We start from the raw sequence: 20,933 nt of genomic DNA, 5'->3' as shown, positions 1-20,933 counted from the left end.
CAATAGGGGTTAGCCCATCTCCATTCCTCCTGCAATCCACAACCAGCTCCTTTGTTTTTGCTACATTGAGGGAGAAGTTGTTTTCTTGACACCACTGTGTCAGAGAGATGACTTCCTCCCTGTAGGCCGCCTTGTAATTGTTTGAGATTAGGCCAATCAATGTAGTGTCGCCAGCAAACTTAATTAGCAGATTAGAGCTGTGGATGGCGATACAGTCATGGGTATACAGAGGGTAAAGAAGGGGACTCAGTACGCAGCCCTGAGGGGCTCCTGTATTGAGAGTGAGAGGGTTGGAGGTGAGGGAGCCCACTCTTACAACCTGCTGGCGATCTGACAGGAAGTCCAGGATCCAGCTGCACAAGGCAGGGTCAATTGCCTAGGCCAAATCCTGAAAAATCCATGCAGAACAGTAGTACCGGTTCAGAAGGTGGCAATTTCAAGGGCAATTAAAAACAGCAATAAGTGCTGAATTTGTCAGCATTGCCTACATCCTAAAAAAGTTTTTAACAATATGAGTATGAAATTGAAATTTGAAGTCTATAATCACTGTGTCCCTACATCCTCAACAAGTTAAAAAATTTTACATTTATCCTTTTTATTTTTGTTCCCTTTATCCTTTTTATGTATTTCCGTTCATTAAAATCGTCTAACAATTTATTTACCTCTTGCTGTTTTATATGTAACATCTGAGAAAATCTTCAGCTCATTTCCTCATCCCACTTAATTTATTATACACACACATACGCAAATGTTTAAAGTATTAACTTTGTTAGCTTTCCATGTTTAAATACTTTCCAAAATCTGTATCATGCTAAATTTCTTGTTACTGCTAATATTTCCCTTCAATTCTTACAAATATTGATGATATTCCAAATGTAGTAAAATTGTATTTTAATATTGTAAAATAAAATGTTAACTACCAGATCACTACTATATCCATTACTAACTGGTTATTAATTTTGTCTTTTATTTAGATATATAAACAAGCAATTATCATCCAAAATCATTAATTTCAACTGGGATAAATAAATTTATTACATGGTTAAGTACCCTTCCTCAGTTAAATCAAACCACTTTTCCTTCGCTACATCGACGACTGCATTGGCGCTACTTCCCGCACACATGCTGAGCTCGTTGACTTTATTAACTTTGCCTCCAACTTTCACCCTGCCCTCAAGTTTACCTGGTCCATTTCTGACACCTCCCTCCCCTTTCTAGATCTTTCTGTCTCGGTCTCTGGAGACAGCTTATCCACTGATGTCTACTATAAGCCTACTGACTCTCACAGCTATCTGGACTATTCCTCTTCTCACCCTGTCTCTTGCAAAAATGCCATCCGCTTCTCGCAATTCCTCCGTCTCCGCCGCATCTGCTCTCAGGATGAGGCTTTTCATTCCAGGACGAGGGAGATGTCCTCCTTTTTTAAAGAAAGGGTCTTCCCTTCCTCCACTATCAACTCTGCTCTCAAACGCATCTCCCCCATTTTATGTACATCTGCTCTCACTCCATCCTCCTGCCACCCCACTAGGAATAGGGTTCCCCTGGTCCTCACCTACCACCCCACCAGCCTCCGGGTCCAACATATTATTCTCCGTAACTTCCGCCACCTCCAACGGGATCCCACCACTAAGCACATCTTTCCCTCCCCACCCCCCCTGCTTTCCGCAGGGATCACTCCCTACGCGACTCCCTTGTCCATTCGTCCCCCCCATCCCTCCCCACTGATCTCCGTCCTGGCTCCCTCCCTCCACTTATCCTTGTAAGTGGAACAAGTGCTACACATACCCTTACACTTCCTCCCTTACCACCATCCAGGGCCCCAGACAGTCCTTCCAGGTGAGGCGACACTTCACCTGTGAGTCGGCTGGGGTGATAAACTGCGTCCGGTGCTCCCGATTTGGCCTTTTATATATTGGCGAGACCCGATGCAGACTGGGAGACCGCTTTGCTGAACACCTACGCTCTGTCCGCCAGAGAAAGCAGGATCTCTCAGTGGCCACACATTTTAATTCCACATCCCATTCCCATTCTGACATGTCTACCCACGGCCTCCTCTACTGTAGAGATGAAGCCACATTCAGGTTGGAGGAACAACACCTTATATTCCGCCTGGGTAGCCTCCAACCTGATGGCATGAACATTGACTTCTCAAACTTCCGCTAATGCCCCACCTCCCCCTCGTACCCCATGTTATTTATTTATATACACACATCCTTTTTCTCCCTCTGTCCCTCTGACTATACCCCTTGCCCATCCTCTGGGTTCCCCCCCCACTTGTCCTTCTCCCCGGACCTCCTGTCCCATGATCCTCTCGTATCCCCTTTGCCAATCAACTGTTCAGCTCTTGGCTCCATCCCTCCCCCTGCTATCATTTTGGATCTCCCCCTCCCCCTCCCACTTTCAAATCTCTTACTAACTCTTCCTTCAGTTAGTCCTGACGAAGGGTCTTGGCCTGAAACGTCGACTGTACCTCTTCCTAGAGATGCTGCCTGGCCTGCTGTGTTCACCAGCAACTTTGATGTGTGTTGCTTGAATTTCCAGCATCTGCAGAATTCCTGTTGTTCGCTATACTACCAAGTACGTGCTACTCACTTTCAGAAATGCACCTTTGGCCCACTAATCCATAGCCTTTTATGCCTTTATCATTGAAGTGCTCATTCAGACACTAAATGTTGCAAGAATACCTGCCTCCACCTTCTCAGGCAGTGCACTCCAGATTGGGGGAGAAATTCCACAGATATCTTCTGACTTTTTTCTTCTTTGCCTTAAACATGATTTTAGATATTTCCATTTTGAGGAAGTTTTTCCACTATCTACCATATTTACGCTCCTCAATTCTATATAATTTAAAAAGTCCTCCCTCAGTCTTTCCTGATTGAAGAAAAATATGTGCTGCCTATCTATCCTGTCTCAGCTTACAACTGAAATGCTTCATGCCAGGAAACATCTTGGCAAATTTCTTTTGAAATAGATTGTTTATTGAATAATCGTGCACAACATATTTGTTGCTTGCATTACAAAATAGTGAATCTCAGAACCATTCCACTTGCATGTAGTGTGACATTGAAAGGACACATATAGATAGAAGACAAGATCTTTCTTGAAACATGAATAGTTGAACCAACAGGCAAAACTAGTTCCTAAACAATAAAAAAAATTGAAACAATGTGCCTATCGTGAACGTACATGCTCATAAATATAATGGAAATCATACAAACTTGTCATTGTGACTGCATCACTTGGTTGTGATGGATTTTCTCCACATATTGTCAGAAAACAGCATCTGCAAAAAATTCAGATGCAATGTCTCAACCCGCTATGTCAATCTATTATTTATCTTGACAGATGCTGCTAGATCTGCTCAGTGCTATTTTGTTCCAGATTCCAGCATCTGCAGTCTTTTACCTTCTAATAAAAAATTCATTCGCCATTTTTCTCAAATGTTCTTTCCACTTATGAGACTATTTCTGTAACGGCTTCTTTGTCATGTTTCACTGCTAAGGCTAATGTAATGGCTTCTCTGTAATATTCACTGCTGAGGTAATGGTTTCTCTGTAGCATCAATGTTTGGGTTATGGCTGGAGATAACAAGACTGTGGTATGCATGTTAGCCAATCGGAGATTGCTGCTTTGTCTTGTGTACCTGGAAGGATGTTTTATCACTGTCTTTTGTCGAGGAGAGATGAAGAGGGAAGAAGCGTGTGGAGAGAGCTGGTAGACCATCGGACGGAGTGGACTGGGATCTGAGAGTCCAAAGGTCGGCGACGCTTGGAGGAGACTGATGGTGGAAGAATGACTACTGCGTGAGCTCCAACGTGAACTTTTGACTTGAATTGGGCCCTTTTAAAAACATTTTCATTACTAACCCTATATTCAGATTAAGATTCATAAAGTTCAATCATTTAACTGCATATGGTGTACTGTCTGATATTTCGCATTGTGGGTTTGTAACTGGGGGTACATTACACAACAGCCACACAAACGTGATTTCCCAGTTTGGCGGGGCCAAAGCCTTTTTCCCTTGACGAACACGACCTGAGGGTCACAGTTCTTTCTTATAAATCCATTTTAAAAGGAGACCAGTTTATTTAAATTTTTGTTATTTCGTTGATTACACCCCGTCATACTAGAATCAGGAACTGTTTGTATAATATGGCAAAATGTGTAATGTATAACAAGAGTTGGTAATGCACAGCATTTAAAATTGTGCCAAAAATAAAATTAAATAGATCAAAGTATATATTCTCACCTATACAGAAATGTTACCAAACTCCCCAACATTGTAATGGTGATTGTTACAGTCAGAAGAACCTGATTGCTTATTCCTTCAATCAGTGAAACATCATCAGTTCTTGTTCCAAGTGCATGCTCTGGATGCTGTTCCATACCCAGGTGACAGATTCCTAAATAAAACATAAATGATAAGCACCCAGAGCAAATGATACTTTGTACTATATACATTTAGAGTTTATGTCAACTACAAGAACTTAATTAGGTGAAAAGGTGTTTTGTTTGTAAAATAAGAACACCTATTCTATTACAACTACAAAATTACCAAATACAGTGCCTATAAAAGGTATTCACTTCCCTTGGAAGTTTTCATGTTTTATTGTTTCACAACATTCAATCACAGGGGATTTAATTTGACTTTTTTGACACTGATCAACAGAAAAGACTCTTCATGTCGAAGTGAAAACATGTCTCTACAAATTTACCCCTTTCACTCAGTATTTAGTAGATGCATCTTTGGCAGCAATTACAGCCTTGAGTCTGTGTGGATAGGCCTCTATCAGCTTCGTACTTCTGGACACTGCAATTTTTCCCCATTCTTCTTTATAAAACTGCTCAGTCAGATTGCATGACTGAACAGCCCTTTCAAGTCCAGCCACAAATTCTCAATTGGATTGAGGTCTAAACTCTGACTTGGCCACTCCAAGACATTAACTTCGTTGTTTTTAAGCCATTCCTGTGTAGCTGTGGCTTTATGTTTGAGATCATTGTCTTGCTGAAAAACAAATCTTCTCCCAAGTCATAGTTATCTTGAAGACTGCATCAAGTTTTCCCTATATTCTGCTGCATTCAATTTACACTCTACATTCACAAGCTTTCCAGGGCCTGCTGCATCATGCCCACAACATAATGCAGCCACCACCATGCTTCATGGTAGGGATGGTATGTTTTTGATAATGTGTGGTGTTTGGCTTATCCCCAACATGGTGTTTAGTCTGATGGCCTAAAAGCTCAATTTTGGTTTTATCAGACCATAGAACCCAATTCCAGCTGACTTCAGAGTCTCCCACAGCCTTCTGGCAAACTCTAGCCAAGATTTCAAGAGATCCCCACCTCCCCACCCCCACAACAGCGGCTTTCTTTTTGCCATTCTCCCATAAAGCTGTGACTGGTGAAGCACCCGGGCATCAGTTGTTGTATGTGCAGTCTCTCCCATCTCAGCCACTGAAGCTTGTAACTCCTCCAGAGTTGTCATAGGTCTCTTGGTGGCCTCCCTTACTAGTTCCACTACTTGCATGTCACTCAGTTTTTGAGGACGGCCTGCTCTAGGCAGATTTACAGCTGTGCCATATCCTTTCCATTTCTTGATGATTGACTTAACTACACTCCAAGGGATATTCAGTGACTTGGAAATTTTCTTGCATCCATCTCTTGACTTGTGCTTTTCAATAACCTTTTCGCAGAGTTGCCTGATGTGTTCTTTTGTCCTCATGATGTAGTTTTTGCTAATTAAATTTGCTGACGACACTACATTGATTGGATACTGACTCGCCAGCAGTTGGACCTTCCAGAAGCAGGTGTATTTTTACTAACAATCAATTGAAACACCTTGACTGAGGCCTCCATCATCCCAGCTGTCTAGATACACAAGACTGGGCAGTATGATATAGAGAGCAAGCTGTTGCCCATGTAGTAAGCTCCCCCCTTCATCTGATGAACCCAAAAGAACGGTACAGACCAATACAGTTTGGTACAAGCAGTGCCGTAGGAGTAGCCAGACAACATTGAACTCAATATAGGACTGCCTTCAGGATTCCAGCTCTGGATTTTTCCCTTGGGTCTTACTCTTGAAACCTTCCCCATGAGGGGTTATAGCCACAAGGCAGTGAAAGTTTGAGATCAGAGTTTTCCTTCTCCTAGATGAGCTGTAATCACAGCTGACGAGCCCCATCTGTCTGAAGAGCCTGGTTTCAAGGTGCCAGTAACCCACCTTTACCCCTTCTCTTGCCAGTGGAAACTGTGCTGCTGGGCTTAGTAGCTAAGCCACTTGTGAAGGCCAGGAGCCAGACTTGGTTCTCAGAGGCTATTTGAGGCACATGCCATTGGGAGCATTTAATAGGTAATGGGAGCTTATCTGTATTACCACCCCCGGCAATAACAACCTTAACTACACACAGGTTTTCTCCATTTAATTAAGTGACTTCTAAAATCAATGATGGTTTGGCATGTCATATTAAAAGGGGGTGAATACTTATGCAATCAATTACTGTGTTATTTATATGTATTTAATTTAGATCACTTTGTAGAGATCTGTTTTCATTTTGACACAGAAGTGTTTTTTTTCCCCTGTTGATCAGTATATAAAAAAAAAGCCAAATTAAATCCACTGTGATTCAATGTTGTAAAAGAATAAAACATGAAAACTTCCAAGGGTGGTGAATTCTTTTTATAGGCATGGTAAATTGCTCAAGAATTCAAAAAATATTGTTTCTTTCAACTAAAAACATACAGAACCAGGCCATCAGCCCCTCCAATTAGCAAAGCAATTCAAAAAACTAATATTGAATTCTACATTTGTGCAAACTTATGTCTTAAAATTCCTCAGTATCAAAATATTCTGATCTCGCTCTTTCATATTCCTCCTTTATTCAACAACCACAGGTACCTTGGGTGGAGAATTTCAAAAATTCACCATCTTATGTGAAGAAATTTCTTCGTACTCATGTTATTTTTATTTTTTTGAGTATACAACACCCAGTGCTTTCAATTTATTAGTATTGGTAACTTTTTGTCCCTTACTTTATCAGAACTCTCAAGAACTAACACATGACTTTTTTCCCCTCATTTCAGTTTTGTAATCTATCGACTTTCATTTTCTCTTCCTTTTTATGTACTTTATCATACAAAATTTGTTTTTAAACATTTACTCCACATTCTCACATTTTAGATCTTATAACCCTTTTTCTAATAATAATTATTAAACAATATTGCAATTCCCTTAAGTACAGGCTCTCCATTGGTCAAGGTTGACGATGGACGTAGTGCACTACCTGACAATATGCAAGTCAAACAACAGGAATTCTGCAGATGCTGGAAATTCAAGCAACACACATAAAAGTTGCTGGTGAACGCAGCAGGCCAGGCAGCATCTCTAAGAAGAGGTGCAGTCGACCTTTCAGGCCAAGACCCTTCATCAGGACTAACTGAAGGAAGAGTGAGTACTCACTCTTACTGCTTACTCACTCTTCCTTCAGTTAGTCCTGACGAAGGGTCTCGGCCTGAAACGTCGACTGCACCTCTTCCTAGAGATGCTGCCTGGCCTGCTGCGTTCACCAGCAACTTTAATATGTAAGTCAGGGCATCTTGATATGGAGAACAAACTGTTGCCTGATACAGTAGATTCCCCCTCTTCATGCAATTGATAAATCCAAAGGAAAACAAATACTGTTTGGCACCAGCAGTGTTGCAGGAGTTGCTAGTCAATGTTAAACTCAATGTAGGACTGCCTTAGAGACTCCAGCTCCAGATTTTTCCTTGAGGTTTACTCCCGAAGCCTTTCCCCATGAGTGGGTATAGTTGTAAAGCAGCGGAACTTTGAGATCAGAGCTTTCTTTTTCCTAGTTGAGCTGCCAACTATGGTTGACGAGCCCCCATCTCTCCGAAGGGACTGGTTTTAAGGTGATAGTAATCCGCCTTTCCCCTTCTGTCAGTAGAAACAGTTCCACTGGGCTTAGTAGCTAAGCCACACATGAAGGCCAATAGCTGGACCTGGTCGTCAGGGGCTATTTGAGATGCACGCCATTGGGAGCATTTAATAGGTAGTATTAATATTCATAAACTCTTCTTCAGAGAAGTGGTATCTGTCAAAAATTGTGAAATCTCACCTTCTGACCTCTACCTTTTTAAGGCTAGACAGCAGCTCTTGGACATGTCCTTTTATCTACCCCACTAAGGATTATAGGGCCACTTTCTCCCATACTATCACAGTTCTCAACTTCAGGGTATCTCCCCTCTACATTTGCTAACCCAATAGTTCCTCAACCTCATAAGAACACAAGAAAAACAGAGCAGGAGTAGGCAATCTGGCCTGTCAAGTCAGCTCCGCCATTCAATAAGATCATAGCTGATCTGGTCATGGACTCATCTCTACTTATCTGCCTTTCCCCATTACCCTTAATTCCCCTAATATGCAAAAATCTATCCAACCTTGTCTTAAATATATTTACTGAGGTAGCCTCCACATTTCATTGGGCAGAGAATGCCACAGATTTACCACTCTCTGGGAAAAGCCGTTTTTTCCTCATCTCTGCCCTAAATCTACTCCTCCAAATCTTGCGGCTATGTCCCCTAGTTCTAGTCTCAACTACCAGTGGAAACAACTTTACCGCCTCTTTCTTATCTATCCCTTTCATAATTTTATGTTTCTATAAGAACTGCACTCACTCTTCTGAATTCCAGAGAGTACAGTCCCTGTTGAGTCAATCTCTCCTCATCGTCCAACCCCCTCATCCCTGGAATTAATCTGCTGAACCTCCTCTGCACCTCCCCCAAAGTCAGTATGTTCTCCCTCAAGTAAAGAGACCAGAACTACATGTGCAGCCTCACCAGTACCCTGTACAGTTGCAGCATAACCTCCTTGCTCTTAAATGCAATCCCTCTAGCAATGAAGGCCAGCATTCCATTTGCCTTCTTGATATCCTGCTACACCTGCAAACCAGCCTTCTGTGATTCATGCACAAGCACTCCCATCCCTCTGCACAGCAGCATATTGTAATTGTTTTTACTACTTAAATAATAATCTGATCTTCCATTTTTCCTTCCTACCTTGCATTACCAATATTGTACTCCAACCCTTGTCCACTCACTTAACCTATCTATATCTCTCTGCAGACTCTCCATATCTTCTGCACTATGTGCCTTTCCACCCGGATACACTACACTCGGTGCCCTCTTCCAGATCATTAATATATATCGTGAACAGTTATAGACCCAGCACCGACCCCTATGGCATACCATTCACCACTGATTGCCAACCAGAGTAACACCCATGTATCACAACTCTCTGTTTTCTAATAGTCAACCAATCCCGTGCGCGCAGCCTCTCCGGTGAAATGATATCGAATTTGTTAAATAGGGTACCGTGCACAATCCTGGTTTGATGGAGACAGCCATGAGAAGCACGGAACAACATCTGGAGAAACTTCTGAAATGCCCGGTTCGCTCCTGCTGCTACTGTGCGATCGAGAACCTCCGGAGGGAAGGCCCCAAAATCCTCGGCTTTGTCTGCTGCTGGCGGCCGGGGCTGGGGTCGAAGCGGTTGGCAGAGATGTTGCTCGGTGGCGGAGGGCTGGTCGGAGGCTCCAAGTTTTCGGACGACTCAGAGTCGGACTGTGGTCGGGCATGGCAGGAAGAGTTTTCTTCCTTCTCCCATCTGCGTGAGCTGTGGGACTTGCGAGAGACTTTGAACATTTTTTTTTACCGTGCTCATGGCCTGTTCTTCATCAAGTTATGGTATTGCTTGCACTGTTGTAACTATATGTTATAATTCCATCCCCCATCAGGAAGGTCTCAAAGCTCTACGCTTCTTTTTGGATTCCAGACCTAATCAGTTCCCCTCTACCACCACTCTGCTCCGTCTAGCAGAATTAGTCCTTACTCTTAATAATTTCCCCTTTGGCTCCTCTCACTTCCTCCAAACTAAAGGTGTAGCTATGGGCACCCGTATGGGTCCTAGCTATGCCTGCCTTTTTGTTGGCTTTGTGGAACAATCTATGTTCCGTGCCTATTCTGGTATCTGTCCCCCACTTTTCCTTCGCTACATCGACGACTGCATTGGCGCTGCTTCCTGCACACATGCAGAGCTCGTTGACTTTATTAACTTGCCTCCAACTTTCACCCTGTCCTCAAGTTTACCTGGTCCATTTCTGACACTTCCCTCCCCTTTCTAGATCTTTCTGTCTCTGTCTCTGGAGACAGCTTATCCACTGATGTCTACTATAAGCCTACTGACTCTCACAGCTATCTGGACTATTCCTCTTCTCACCCAGTCTCTTGCAAAAATGCCATCCCCTTCTCGCAATTCCTCCGTCTCCGCCGCATCTGCTCTCAGGATGAGGCCTTTCATTCTAGGACGAGGGAGATGTCTTCCTTTTTTAAAGAAAGGGGCTTCCCTTCCTCCACTATCAACTCTGCTCTTAAGTGCATCTCCCCCATTTCATGTACATCTGCTCTCACTCCATCCTCCCGCCACCCCACTAGGAATAGGGTTCCCCGGTCCTCACCTACCACCCCACCAGCCTCCGGGTCCAACATATTATTCTCCGTAACTTCCGCCACCTCCAACGGGATCCCACCACTAAGCACATCTTTCCCTCCCCCCCCCTGCATTCTGCAGGGATCGCTCCCTACGCAACTCCCTTGTCCGTTTGTCCCCCCCATCCCTCCCCACTGATCTCCCTTCTGGCACTTATCCTTGTAAGCGGAACAAGTGCTACACATGCCCTTACACTTCCTCCCTTACCACCATTCAGGGCCCCCAACAGTCCTTCCAGATGAGGCAACACTTCACCTGTGAGTTGGCTGGGGTGATATACTGCATCCGGTGCTCCCGATGTGGCCTTTTATATATTGGCGAGACCCAACGCAGACTGGGAGACCACTTTGCTGAACATCTACGCTCTGTCCGCCAGAGAAAGCAGGATCTCCCAGTGGCCACACATTTTAATTCCACATCCCATTCCCATTCTGACATGTCTATCCACGGCCTCCTCTACTGTAAAGATGAAGCCACACTCAGGTTGGAGGAACAACACCTTATATTCCGTCTGGGTAGCCTCCAACCTGATGGCATGAACATCGACTTCTCTAACTTCCGCTAATGCCCCACCTCCCCTCGTACCCCATCTGTTACTTATTTTTATACACACATTCTTTCTCTCACTCTCCTTTTTCTCCCTCTGTCCCTCTGAATATACCCCTTGCCCATCCTCTGGGTCCCCCCCCCCTTGTCTTTCTTCCCGGACCTCCTGTCCCATGATCCTCTCGTATCCCTTTTGCCTATCACCTGTCCAGCTCTTGGCTCCATTCCTCCCCCTCCTGTCTTCTCCTATCATTTTGGATCTCCCCCTCCCCCTCCAACTTTCAAATCCCTTACTCACTCTTCCTTCAGTTAGTCCTAACGAAGGGTCTCGGCCTGAAACGTCAACTGCACCTCTTCCTAGAGATGCTGCCTGGCCTGCTGAGTTCACCAGCAACTTTGATGTGTGTTGCTTGAATTTCCAGCATCCGCAGAATTCCTGTTGTAACCATTTAACTTCAGTGGGTTACTGATGATGGAAGTAACTAAAATTCTTAAGTGCTGACAATATACCATTAAAGGAATAGTCAGTTTTTTATGTTAAACAAAATTTTTAAATACTGCCACCTCCAACAATAAACTGGATTAAGAGAATCCTGGAAAATTAATTTCACTTCTTCAGAGAAGTACTGAAAATATTGAATAAAATATATTCTTAGGAAGTTACTACTAGAATACAATATAGGACCTTCCAGAATGATATTTAACTCAATATCAGGAAAAAGTCAGTTTCACTCCCAGTTCAGTTCAAGCTTTATAATTCTGTCTTTTTGAGTTACAGAAGCATTCTGTAGCTAAAACATTAAATTGCACCCCACCCCATCATTGAACACGTCCAAAGTCTTATTCTGAAACTTCTAATTGCCTAATTCTTACCACGAGAGAAATACTGGAAATATTCAGGTCATACAATACCAACGGCAAGCGCAAATGTTAACTTTGGTGCCCCTTCCACAGATATCTGATCAGCTGAGTATTTCCAGATCTGCGTTTTTATTTACATGTATGCAGGAACAATTTGACGAACGGAATTTAAGGCAGCTTTTCTTTTTCAAAAATCTCCTTCTTAAGCCCACCCTTCACCACCTCTAGTTTAAATTCCATGCGGAATATTTTGGAGGATCAAGAACCAAGAACGGTAGACTTTAAAACAACCTTATTCTAAGGCAAGAAAGCAACTGCACAGTAGGGAAATGAACAGGGTGTTAGGACTAGCAGGCCGTCCTTCATTACCTGCCCTTTAAAGCACAAACAATTTCGCTGACGCGTTCAGTGTTACTCGATTGTTCCTTTCGGTACTGCCGCAAACGCGCTTCTTCCGTCGGTTTTCTTAAGTCATGTCGCACCAGGGAGGGGGGGTGATTCCGCCCAGCGGCCGACTATTGTTACGTGCCCCCCACCCTCGATTCCAACCGTGCAGGGCGCGTGAGGCGACGCGCAAGCGCAATAACCGGCAAGAGGTGGAATGTGGTGACGTTGTGGGACCTCGAACGGTTGAACGGCGGTTCCTTTGTTGTCGGCGGCGGCGGCGCAAGCGAAGGAGGAGTGCGAGCGATGAACGTGGATCGGATCGAGCTGTGTGAGAGCCTGCTAACCTGGGTGAGGGCGCCGTTTCATCCGCGGGGTTGGGGGAGGGGGGAGAACAAAGTGATCACGACCGCGGTCATGGGGCTCGGTGTTCCCTGTCACCCCCTCCGACTGAGGACAGAGGGCCGCGCCTTTGTCGCCGGTCTCTGTGGTTAATGACACCACCGCCATTTGTACGGCGGAGTGGTGTTTGTCCCGGGAACGGGTCTGCCTGAGTGCCCGACATTCTGTAGACTTGGTAGCTGTACGACTGACAGCGGTCTAGGCCTGAGTGTGGCAACCGGCTTCGCCGTCATAACTTGGGATGTGTCAGCTGATAGCGCGCATGTACAGTTTTCCGCTGCCGTTGTTTAACGCAGCTTCCCAATCCATTGTTCGCAGTCTCTCTTTTGTATTTTTTACTAAACTTATTCCCATGCCTTCGCTGTAGCATATCACTTTCTCTTACAACTTGATTTTTTCATGCATCAGAATATACAATACCAAAACTGATAATTCGCTCCAACTTTCAGTGTTGATGTTTTACTTCATCTGAGCCTCTTTCACTACATTTCTTTTCCTTTCATACACTGCAGCATTTCATCATCACCTAAAGGACAAGTTGGGATTGACAATAAATACATTGGTAGTGAATTTTAAAAATTTCTTTCCTGTTTTTCTTTTGAAAGCTTTTAAGTTTCATCTTGACACTGGGTGGTTTTAAATACTCACTTTCAATTATTGCTATGCTCAGTAAGAAAAAGTTATTTACTTTTTCGCAAACATGCAACATTATCCACATTTATACCTCTAGGTGAACCATTAATTGTTTTAAAATAATCCCTTTAGCTATTTCCCTTTTTTATAGATATAAAAAAGCCAACCTGTGAAATATTTATTATGGCTGCCAGCTCTCAAATTTTCACCCATCCTTAATTCTTTGTAATTTTTCTATTTCTGTCTTTCCTATAGTATAATGATCTGAAGTCTATACAATACTCTGTATGAATTGACCATATCCTAAAAAATTAATAAGTAATCATGTTTTTTTTAATTTGTGGGATTTTGTTCTTGCTGGCATGACCAGCTTTTATTGTCTTTGAGAAGCTGGTGATGCACTGCCAGTTGGAACCACTACAGTGTACTGGTGAAATTCTCTCACTGAACTCTTTGAGTTGGGAAGTCTGAGAAATTGATATGTTTCCAAGTCAAGATGGGAGGTGCTGGCATTCTCTTGTGCTCGATCGCTTGTTCTTATAGGCATAAGGATGTGGATTTCAACAGAAGGAAATGTATTGAACATTTAATGTGATTTTTTTTTTAAAAAGGTGTTGATCAAGGGGCCTACTTTAATTGGGCATTATAGATTTTGTTGGATATTTCTGGTCTGAACTCTTCCTGGGATTTTGTTACAGTGCTATTTGTGGCATGCAGAGAGTGAGAACACTTTCTGCAGAATATCCATCCTTTAACCAGTTTCTGATCAATCATGACCTTCAAGATGTAAATGATATGGGATCTACTGACAGTAAGGCTGGAGAATGCCAAGAGGATGCTTTCTCTGGTTAGAGATGATTACCACCTGGCTCTTGGCAGAATTGTTAGAAAGTACTTATCAATTTAGCTATTGAAATTTGTTCAGGTCCAATGATTTGCAATATATTTCATATTATCCAGAAATAAGCTCTAATACAATTTTAACCTTTTTTAATACTTCTCTAAACTGCAATGCTTTTTAATTTTTTTTCTAATCATTTCAGTCAATATTTTTGCTTGTCAGAATTTTTTCACTTTCCTTCTCATTTGAACCCTATGCTTGTTTGCGTACATTAACTCTGATTAAGCATTCATTCACTTTTAAGATTCTCATATTTGTTTTCAAATTTCTTCATGATCTAGGCCTTTTACAGCAATAATATGCATTTCAAACTACCTGTGCTCTTGTAATTTAAGATATCCCCCCATCCTTTAATGATTCAACTTTTGTTGATAAATCAACAAACCATCTAAAGAACAACTATAATATGTACACTTTCATTTTACTCTTAATCAAATGAAATACCCCATAGTATTATTATCTACTAATTTTGATACTGAATCATGTACAACAATATTGGGATGGGAAGGCAAAAGCATGATTAAAGAGATAGACCTTATGGAGGGCTTTAAATACAAGATAGAGAACATTAGGAAGTTGAAACACATCCCAAATATTCAGCAATGCAAACTGGAGATGCATAAAGGGTCAAAACTGGAGGATTGTAGCAATATATAGATTGTAGACTTAAAGTATGAGGCGGAAAGATTTGGAGGGTCATGAGAAATTTTAGATCACCATCAGTGTGAACATACTAAACATAAGGGATAAAAGCAGAAGAAATAATTTGGCCCCATACCTGCTGCAATACACTTTCCACTAACTTAATATATCTTGATTCCCTTAATATCTGAAAATATATTGATCTCAGCTGTGAATTTGCAGAATGATTATCTGCAGTGCTTTTGTGATGAATTTCAACTATTTATGATCTTCTGAGTGCAGACATTTATTGTCATTGTGTTCCTAAATGGCTTGCTCCTTATTTTGTGATTTCCCCAACAAAAAGAAACATCATCTCCCTGTCTACTTGTGATCAACCTTCATTGCACTCTCTATATTGCAAGTTCTTCTTACCTGGGTATATGACCAGACCTGTTTAAAATACAATGGATTCCGGTTAATTGGTACACATGGGGACCAGTACATTTTACCCAATGAAGTGATTGCCCTAGTTTGCCGAATTTTCATGGAAATAGTTAATAAGACAAACTACCTTTTAATTGAGTAACAACGTATCTATTTAAATGAAACACAGAACAAATTAAAACACCACCAATACCTCTACTTAGTCCCTAATAATTATCAGTGGAGGAATTCATAGTGTACACTGCCAGTACTATAAAACTGTGTATTGGTTCCTAATATTTATCGACAGAGGGACTCACCTGTTGTGTTCTTTTGGTTGTAAATGAACAAAATCAGCCTAGCCTAGTGAAGATAATGGACTGCCTTCATACCATGCTTTAGACTGTTGCATCCTCCAAATCTTAATTTTCATTGTAACATTCAAGAGGATCATTAACATCTTCAAATTCATCGTAATTCCTAACTTGTTGAAGTAGTAAAATTATTTCATTTTCACTCCTGGCCATTTCTAGCATCTCCAAGCCTGAATTCTTGAAGCTGTGGTGAGCAAAACAGTTCAGAATTGTCTTGCTACTTATTTCTCGCCAACTATCAGTGACAAAAATCACTGCTTTTTGAACACAAAAACATGCAATTGACACTATTTAAAAAAAAAATCACTCTAAGCACAATGTAGTGTCTAACAGTCATGCAAGTGCATGCAACTGATGTTAGTCAGAAACTGTTTGGCAACAGTCCCCTGTCCCAATTAAGCAGCATAGTGTCCCAAATAAACAAAGGGAATCTTGGCTATTTTCTTGATTCAGTTTTTATTTCATAGTTGTCCCCAATAAACAGCTGGCCCAATTAACTGGAATCCACTGTATTCCAAATGTGGTGTCACCCAATAGCAACAATGATGCTACTCTTGTACCAGATCCTCTTGCAATTAAGGCCATTTCATAGCCTTCTTAATTGCTTGCTGAAGTTGCAGCTCATTTGGGGTTGGTGTGTGGGTTTGTGGAGGAAGAGTGTTGGGGAGAGAAGGCAGACAAAAACACCCAGTTTCCTGCAGCCTTGCAGCATCCGGCAAATACAATTTTGTCCACTTTCCCAGACTTCCAAATGTTTGTTCTTTTGTATGAGTGTCCATAAATCAAGCATTTATTAGTTGGAGATGATCTATAATTTCTTGTGTGGTGCCTTATCAAAGGCAATCAGAAAGTCCAAATACACCACATAACTGCATTGATCTAGCTGGCATCAGAATCAAGTTTAGTATCTCTAGCATATGTTGTGAAGTTGGTTATTTTGTGGCAATAGTACAGTGCGTTACATTAAAAGAAAACTATAAATTACAATAATGTATATATATTTTGAAAGAGGGCATGTCCTGGGTAATAGGTGTCCATAATGGCTGAGTTCACAACTTTTTACAGCTTTTGCCAAGCCTTTGCAGTGGTCTGTGCATACAAGATGGTGATGCAACAAGTTGGAATGCTCTCCATGATACAGGTGTAGAACTTTGCTAGAGTCTTTGGTGACATTCCAAATCTCCTCAAACTTGTAATGAAATATAGCCGTTGCTGTGGTTTCATTATGCATCAAAATTTTGGGCCCAGGATAGTGCTTCAGAGATGTTGACACCCAGGAACTTGATACTGCTTATGCTTTACACTGCTGATCCTTTGATGAGAACTGTTGTGTTCCCTTGACCTCCCCTTTCAGAAGTCCACGGTCAGTTTCTTAGTCTTACTGATGTTGAGCTAATTACTGGTCTGCTAATTAGCAGATTTGTCAAACATAAATCCACATTGACTCTGTCCAATCCTATAATTTCCAAGTTACCTTACAACTTCTTTACCAACTATTTCCAACTTCCCCTTCTCAGGATAACTGGTTTGTAGTTCTCTTTACTCTCTACTTTTGAATTTGGGAATTATTCTAGAATCTATGGAAATTTGGAAGATGGCCATGAGTGCATCCACAACCTATAGTGTTTTCTCAGCCTTAAGATGCATGCTATCAAGTCTGGTGACTTGTCATTTTCCAGGCCTGATAATTTCTCCAATACCAGTGTTTTTCTCTTGGTAATTTCTTAGAATTCTATATTTACTCATGACCTGTAATCCTTCACCATTTCTGGAAGGTTTTTAATATCTTCCATGCAGACAGACACACTTTCATTTGTCTGACATTTCTTTATTGTTCCAAATAATTTCTTCTTCCCGTATCTGTAAAGTAACTAAATTATCTTCAGTTATTTTCATTTTCCCTTTCTACCATTCTCTGGAAGCTTTCACAATGTGCTTTTTGTTTCTTGCTAATCTGTTCTCCTATTCTACTTACCTCCAAATATCCAGACCTGCTTCTCTGTTTTTTTGCACTACCTTACCTTCCATTTTTCTATTTTCTATTTATGATTTATAATTTAAATGTTTAATACTTACTAATTTTTACTATTTTTAATACTTTTAATATTTAATATTTGTAATCCAGGGAGTGGGAAGTGCAGAATCAGATACCACTGTGATGCTTGTACGTTCTAGTACCAATTGTTTGGCGACAATAAAGTATAAAGTACTTTCTTCCTCCATATGAATGCCAAGTCTTCCATCCTCAGCTGTCTGTTATTTTTTTGGCAATGTGTTAAGTCATTTCCTTAAACCTAATAATTATCTTTAACATCTCTTGTTTGGATCAGACTTCCTTTCTTGCCTTAAAGGGATATACAGCGCACGAGTATTTTACATACTTTTAAAATGTTAGCAAATGCAGCTCCTTAGAGACCATGTTAGGAAACTGGCTTGATGACCTTTGCCTTGTTAGGGAAAGTGGTGGAGGTGATAAAAAGGAGCTACAGGGAGGTAGTCACCCCTAGGCTTGAGGAGACAGACAAATGGGTGACTGTCAAGAGAAGGAAGGGAAAACATCAGATAGTGAAGAGCACCCCTGTGGCTGTCCCCCTCAACAATAAGTACTCCATTTTGAGTACTGTTGGGGAGAATAGCCTACCTGGGGGAAGCAGCAGTGGCCATGCATTTGGCACTGAGTCTGGCCCTGTGTGGCTCAGAAGGGTAGGGAATTGAAGAGGATGGCAACAGTAATAGGGGACTCTATAGTTAGGGGGACACATAGGTGATTCTGTGGACATGAAAAAGAAACACAGATGGTAGTTTGCCTCCCAGGTGCCAGGGTCCGCGATGTTTCTGAATGCCTCCACAATATCCTGAAAAGGGAGGGTGAGCAGACAGTAGTCGTGGTACATATTGGTACCAACAACATAGGTAGAAAAAAGGAGGAGGTCCTGAAAACAGAATACAGGGAGTTAGGATGGAAGTTGAGAAACAGGACTTCGAGGTAGTAATTTCAGGATTGCTGTCTGTGCCATGCGACAGTGAGGATAGGAATAGAATGGTAGCAGATAAATGTGTGGCTGAAGAATTGGAGCAGGGAGCAGTAGTTCAGATTTCTGGATAACTCTTTTGGGGCAGGTGGGACCTGTACAAAAGGGAGGGGTTTCACTTGAATCTGAGGGGGACCAATATTATTGTGGGCAGGTTTATTAGAGCTGTTGGGAATGGTTTGAACTAATATGGCGGGGTGGGGTGGGGTGGGGTGGGGAGTGGAACCAGTATGACAGAGCTAAGGATGAGCCAGCAGGTTTACAAGTAGATGATGGGTATACTTTATACTTTATTGTCGCCAAACAATTGATACTAGAACGTACAATCATCACAGCGATATTTGATTCTGCGCTTCCCGCTCCCTGGATTACAAATAACATGAATGTAAGGAAGGACAAGCCAATGATTGGGTACAAATGCAGACAGAGCAGAGTTAAATTGTACTACAGAGGCAAAATTCAAAGAGGCGAAGAATGCAGGACTGAAGGAACTGTATTTAAGTACATATAGTATTCAGAATAAGGCGGACGACCTTGTGATGCGGTTAGAGATTGGTCGGTATGATATTGTGGGCGTCACTGAGTCATGGCTGAAAGAAAGCCGTAGTTGGGAGCTTAATATCAAAGTATATACTTTGTATTGAAAGGACAGGCAGGAAGATATAGGCCGTGGTGTGGCTGTATTGGTTTAAGGGTTGGAATCACATCTTCAGGAAGAGGTGCCATAGGGTCAGAGAATGTTGAATCTTTGGGGCTGGAGTTAAGAAATTGCAAGGGTAAAACAACTATTATGGGAATCTATACCTCCAAATAGTAGCCAAGATGTGGGGTTGAGGTTGCAAAGGGAAGTGGAAAGGGCATGCAGTAAGGCTAATGTTATAATTGTAATGGGGGACTTCAATATGCAAGGGGATTGGGAAAATCGGGTTGGTGCCAGATCACAAGAGAAGGAATTTGTTGAATGCCTATGAGATGGCTTTTAAGAGCAGCTTGTGCTTGAGTCTACTCGGTGAAAGGCTATCTTAGATTGGGTATTGTGTAATAATCCAGATTTTATTAGGGAGCTTAATATAAGGGATCCCTCAGGAGGTAATGATCATAATCTGATAGAATTCATACTGCAATTTGAGATGGAGAAGCACAAGTCAGATGTATCAGTAACACAGTGGAATAAAGGGAATTACAGAGGCATGAGAGAGGAGTTTGCTCAGGTGGATTGGAGGGGGACATGGTGGGGATGATGGCAGAACAGAGGTGGCTGAAGTTTATAGGAATAGATCACAAGGTACAGGATAGATATGTTCCATAGGAGAAGTAGTTCTCATATGGTAGGGGTAGACATCTGTGTATGGCAAGGGAAGTTAAGGACTGCATAAAAGCCAAGGAAAGGGCATATAAGGTAGCAAAAGTGAGTGGGAGGTTGTATGATTGGGAAGCTTTTAAAATCCAACAAAAGGCAACTGAAAAAGCTATAAGAAGGGAAAAGATGAAATATGAGGGAGTTGTTTAGAGTAACGGAGATGGGAGTTGATATTAGACCACTGGAAATGATGCTGGTGAAGTAGTAATAAACAGATGAACTTAATGGGTACTTTGCATCTGCCTTCACTGTGGAAGACACTGGCAGTGTGCTAGAGGTCCGTGAGTGTCGGGGAGCGGGAGTGAGTGCCATTGCTATTACAAAGGAAAAAGTGTTAGGCAAACTGAAAGGTCTTAAGGTGGATGTCACCTGGACCAGATGGACTAAATCCCAGAGTTCTGAAAGAAGTTGCTGAAGAGATAGCAGATGTATTTGTTATGATCTTTGAAGAATCATTTGATTCTGGCATGCTTCCGAGGACTGGAAAATTGCAAATCTCACTTCACTCTTTAAGAGGGGAGGAATGCAAAAGAAAGGAAATTATAGGCCAGTTAGCCTAACCTTAGTAGTTGAGAAAGTGTTGAAGTCCATTACTAAGGATGAGGTTTAGGGGGTACTTGGAGACTAATAAAATAAGTTAAAATTAGCATAGTTTCTGTAAAGGGAAATCTTGTCTGACAAATCTGTTAGAGTTCTTCAAGTAAGTAACAAGCAGGGTGGACACAGGAGAAGTAGTGAATGTCATTTACTTGGATTTCAGAAGGCATTTGATAAGATGCCACATATGAGGCTGCTTAACAAGATAAAATCCCATGGCATTACAGGAAAGATACTGGCATGGATAGCGGAA

The 20,933-nt window shown here is 41.9% G+C and overlaps 2 protein-coding genes across 5 annotated transcripts in view; one reads left to right on the top strand and one right to left on the bottom strand.

The window, feature by feature from the left end:
- Positions 1-12,512, bottom strand: part of rnf170 (ring finger protein 170) — a 34,612-nt gene extending 22,100 nt beyond the window's left edge. Inside the window, exons 1-2 of the mRNA XM_063046716.1 lie at positions 12,320-12,512; positions 4,250-4,403 (exon numbers count right to left, since the gene is read on the bottom strand). Coding sequence (XP_062902786.1) covers positions 4,250-4,386 — 137 coding nt within the window. The 5' untranslated portion in view covers positions 4,387-4,403; positions 12,320-12,512. The remainder of the gene's footprint in view (positions 1-4,249; positions 4,404-12,319) is intronic.
- A 40-nt stretch (positions 12,513-12,552) lies between these two features.
- Positions 12,553-20,933, top strand: part of hook3 (hook microtubule-tethering protein 3) — a 108,442-nt gene continuing 100,061 nt past the window's right edge. For all 4 annotated transcript variants that reach the window (XM_063046712.1, XM_063046713.1, XM_063046714.1 and 1 more), the window contains exon 1: positions 12,553-12,685. In XM_063046712.1, the coding sequence (XP_062902782.1) occupies positions 12,641-12,685 (45 nt within the window). In that variant the 5' untranslated portion in view covers positions 12,553-12,640. The remainder of the gene's footprint in view (positions 12,686-20,933) is intronic.

This window comes from Mobula hypostoma, chromosome 4 (assembly GCF_963921235.1).
Source record: "Mobula hypostoma chromosome 4, sMobHyp1.1, whole genome shotgun sequence".
Lineage (NCBI taxonomy): Eukaryota > Metazoa > Chordata > Chondrichthyes > Myliobatiformes > Myliobatidae > Mobula > Mobula hypostoma.
This window is presented reverse-complemented; position numbering and strand designations above follow the sequence as displayed.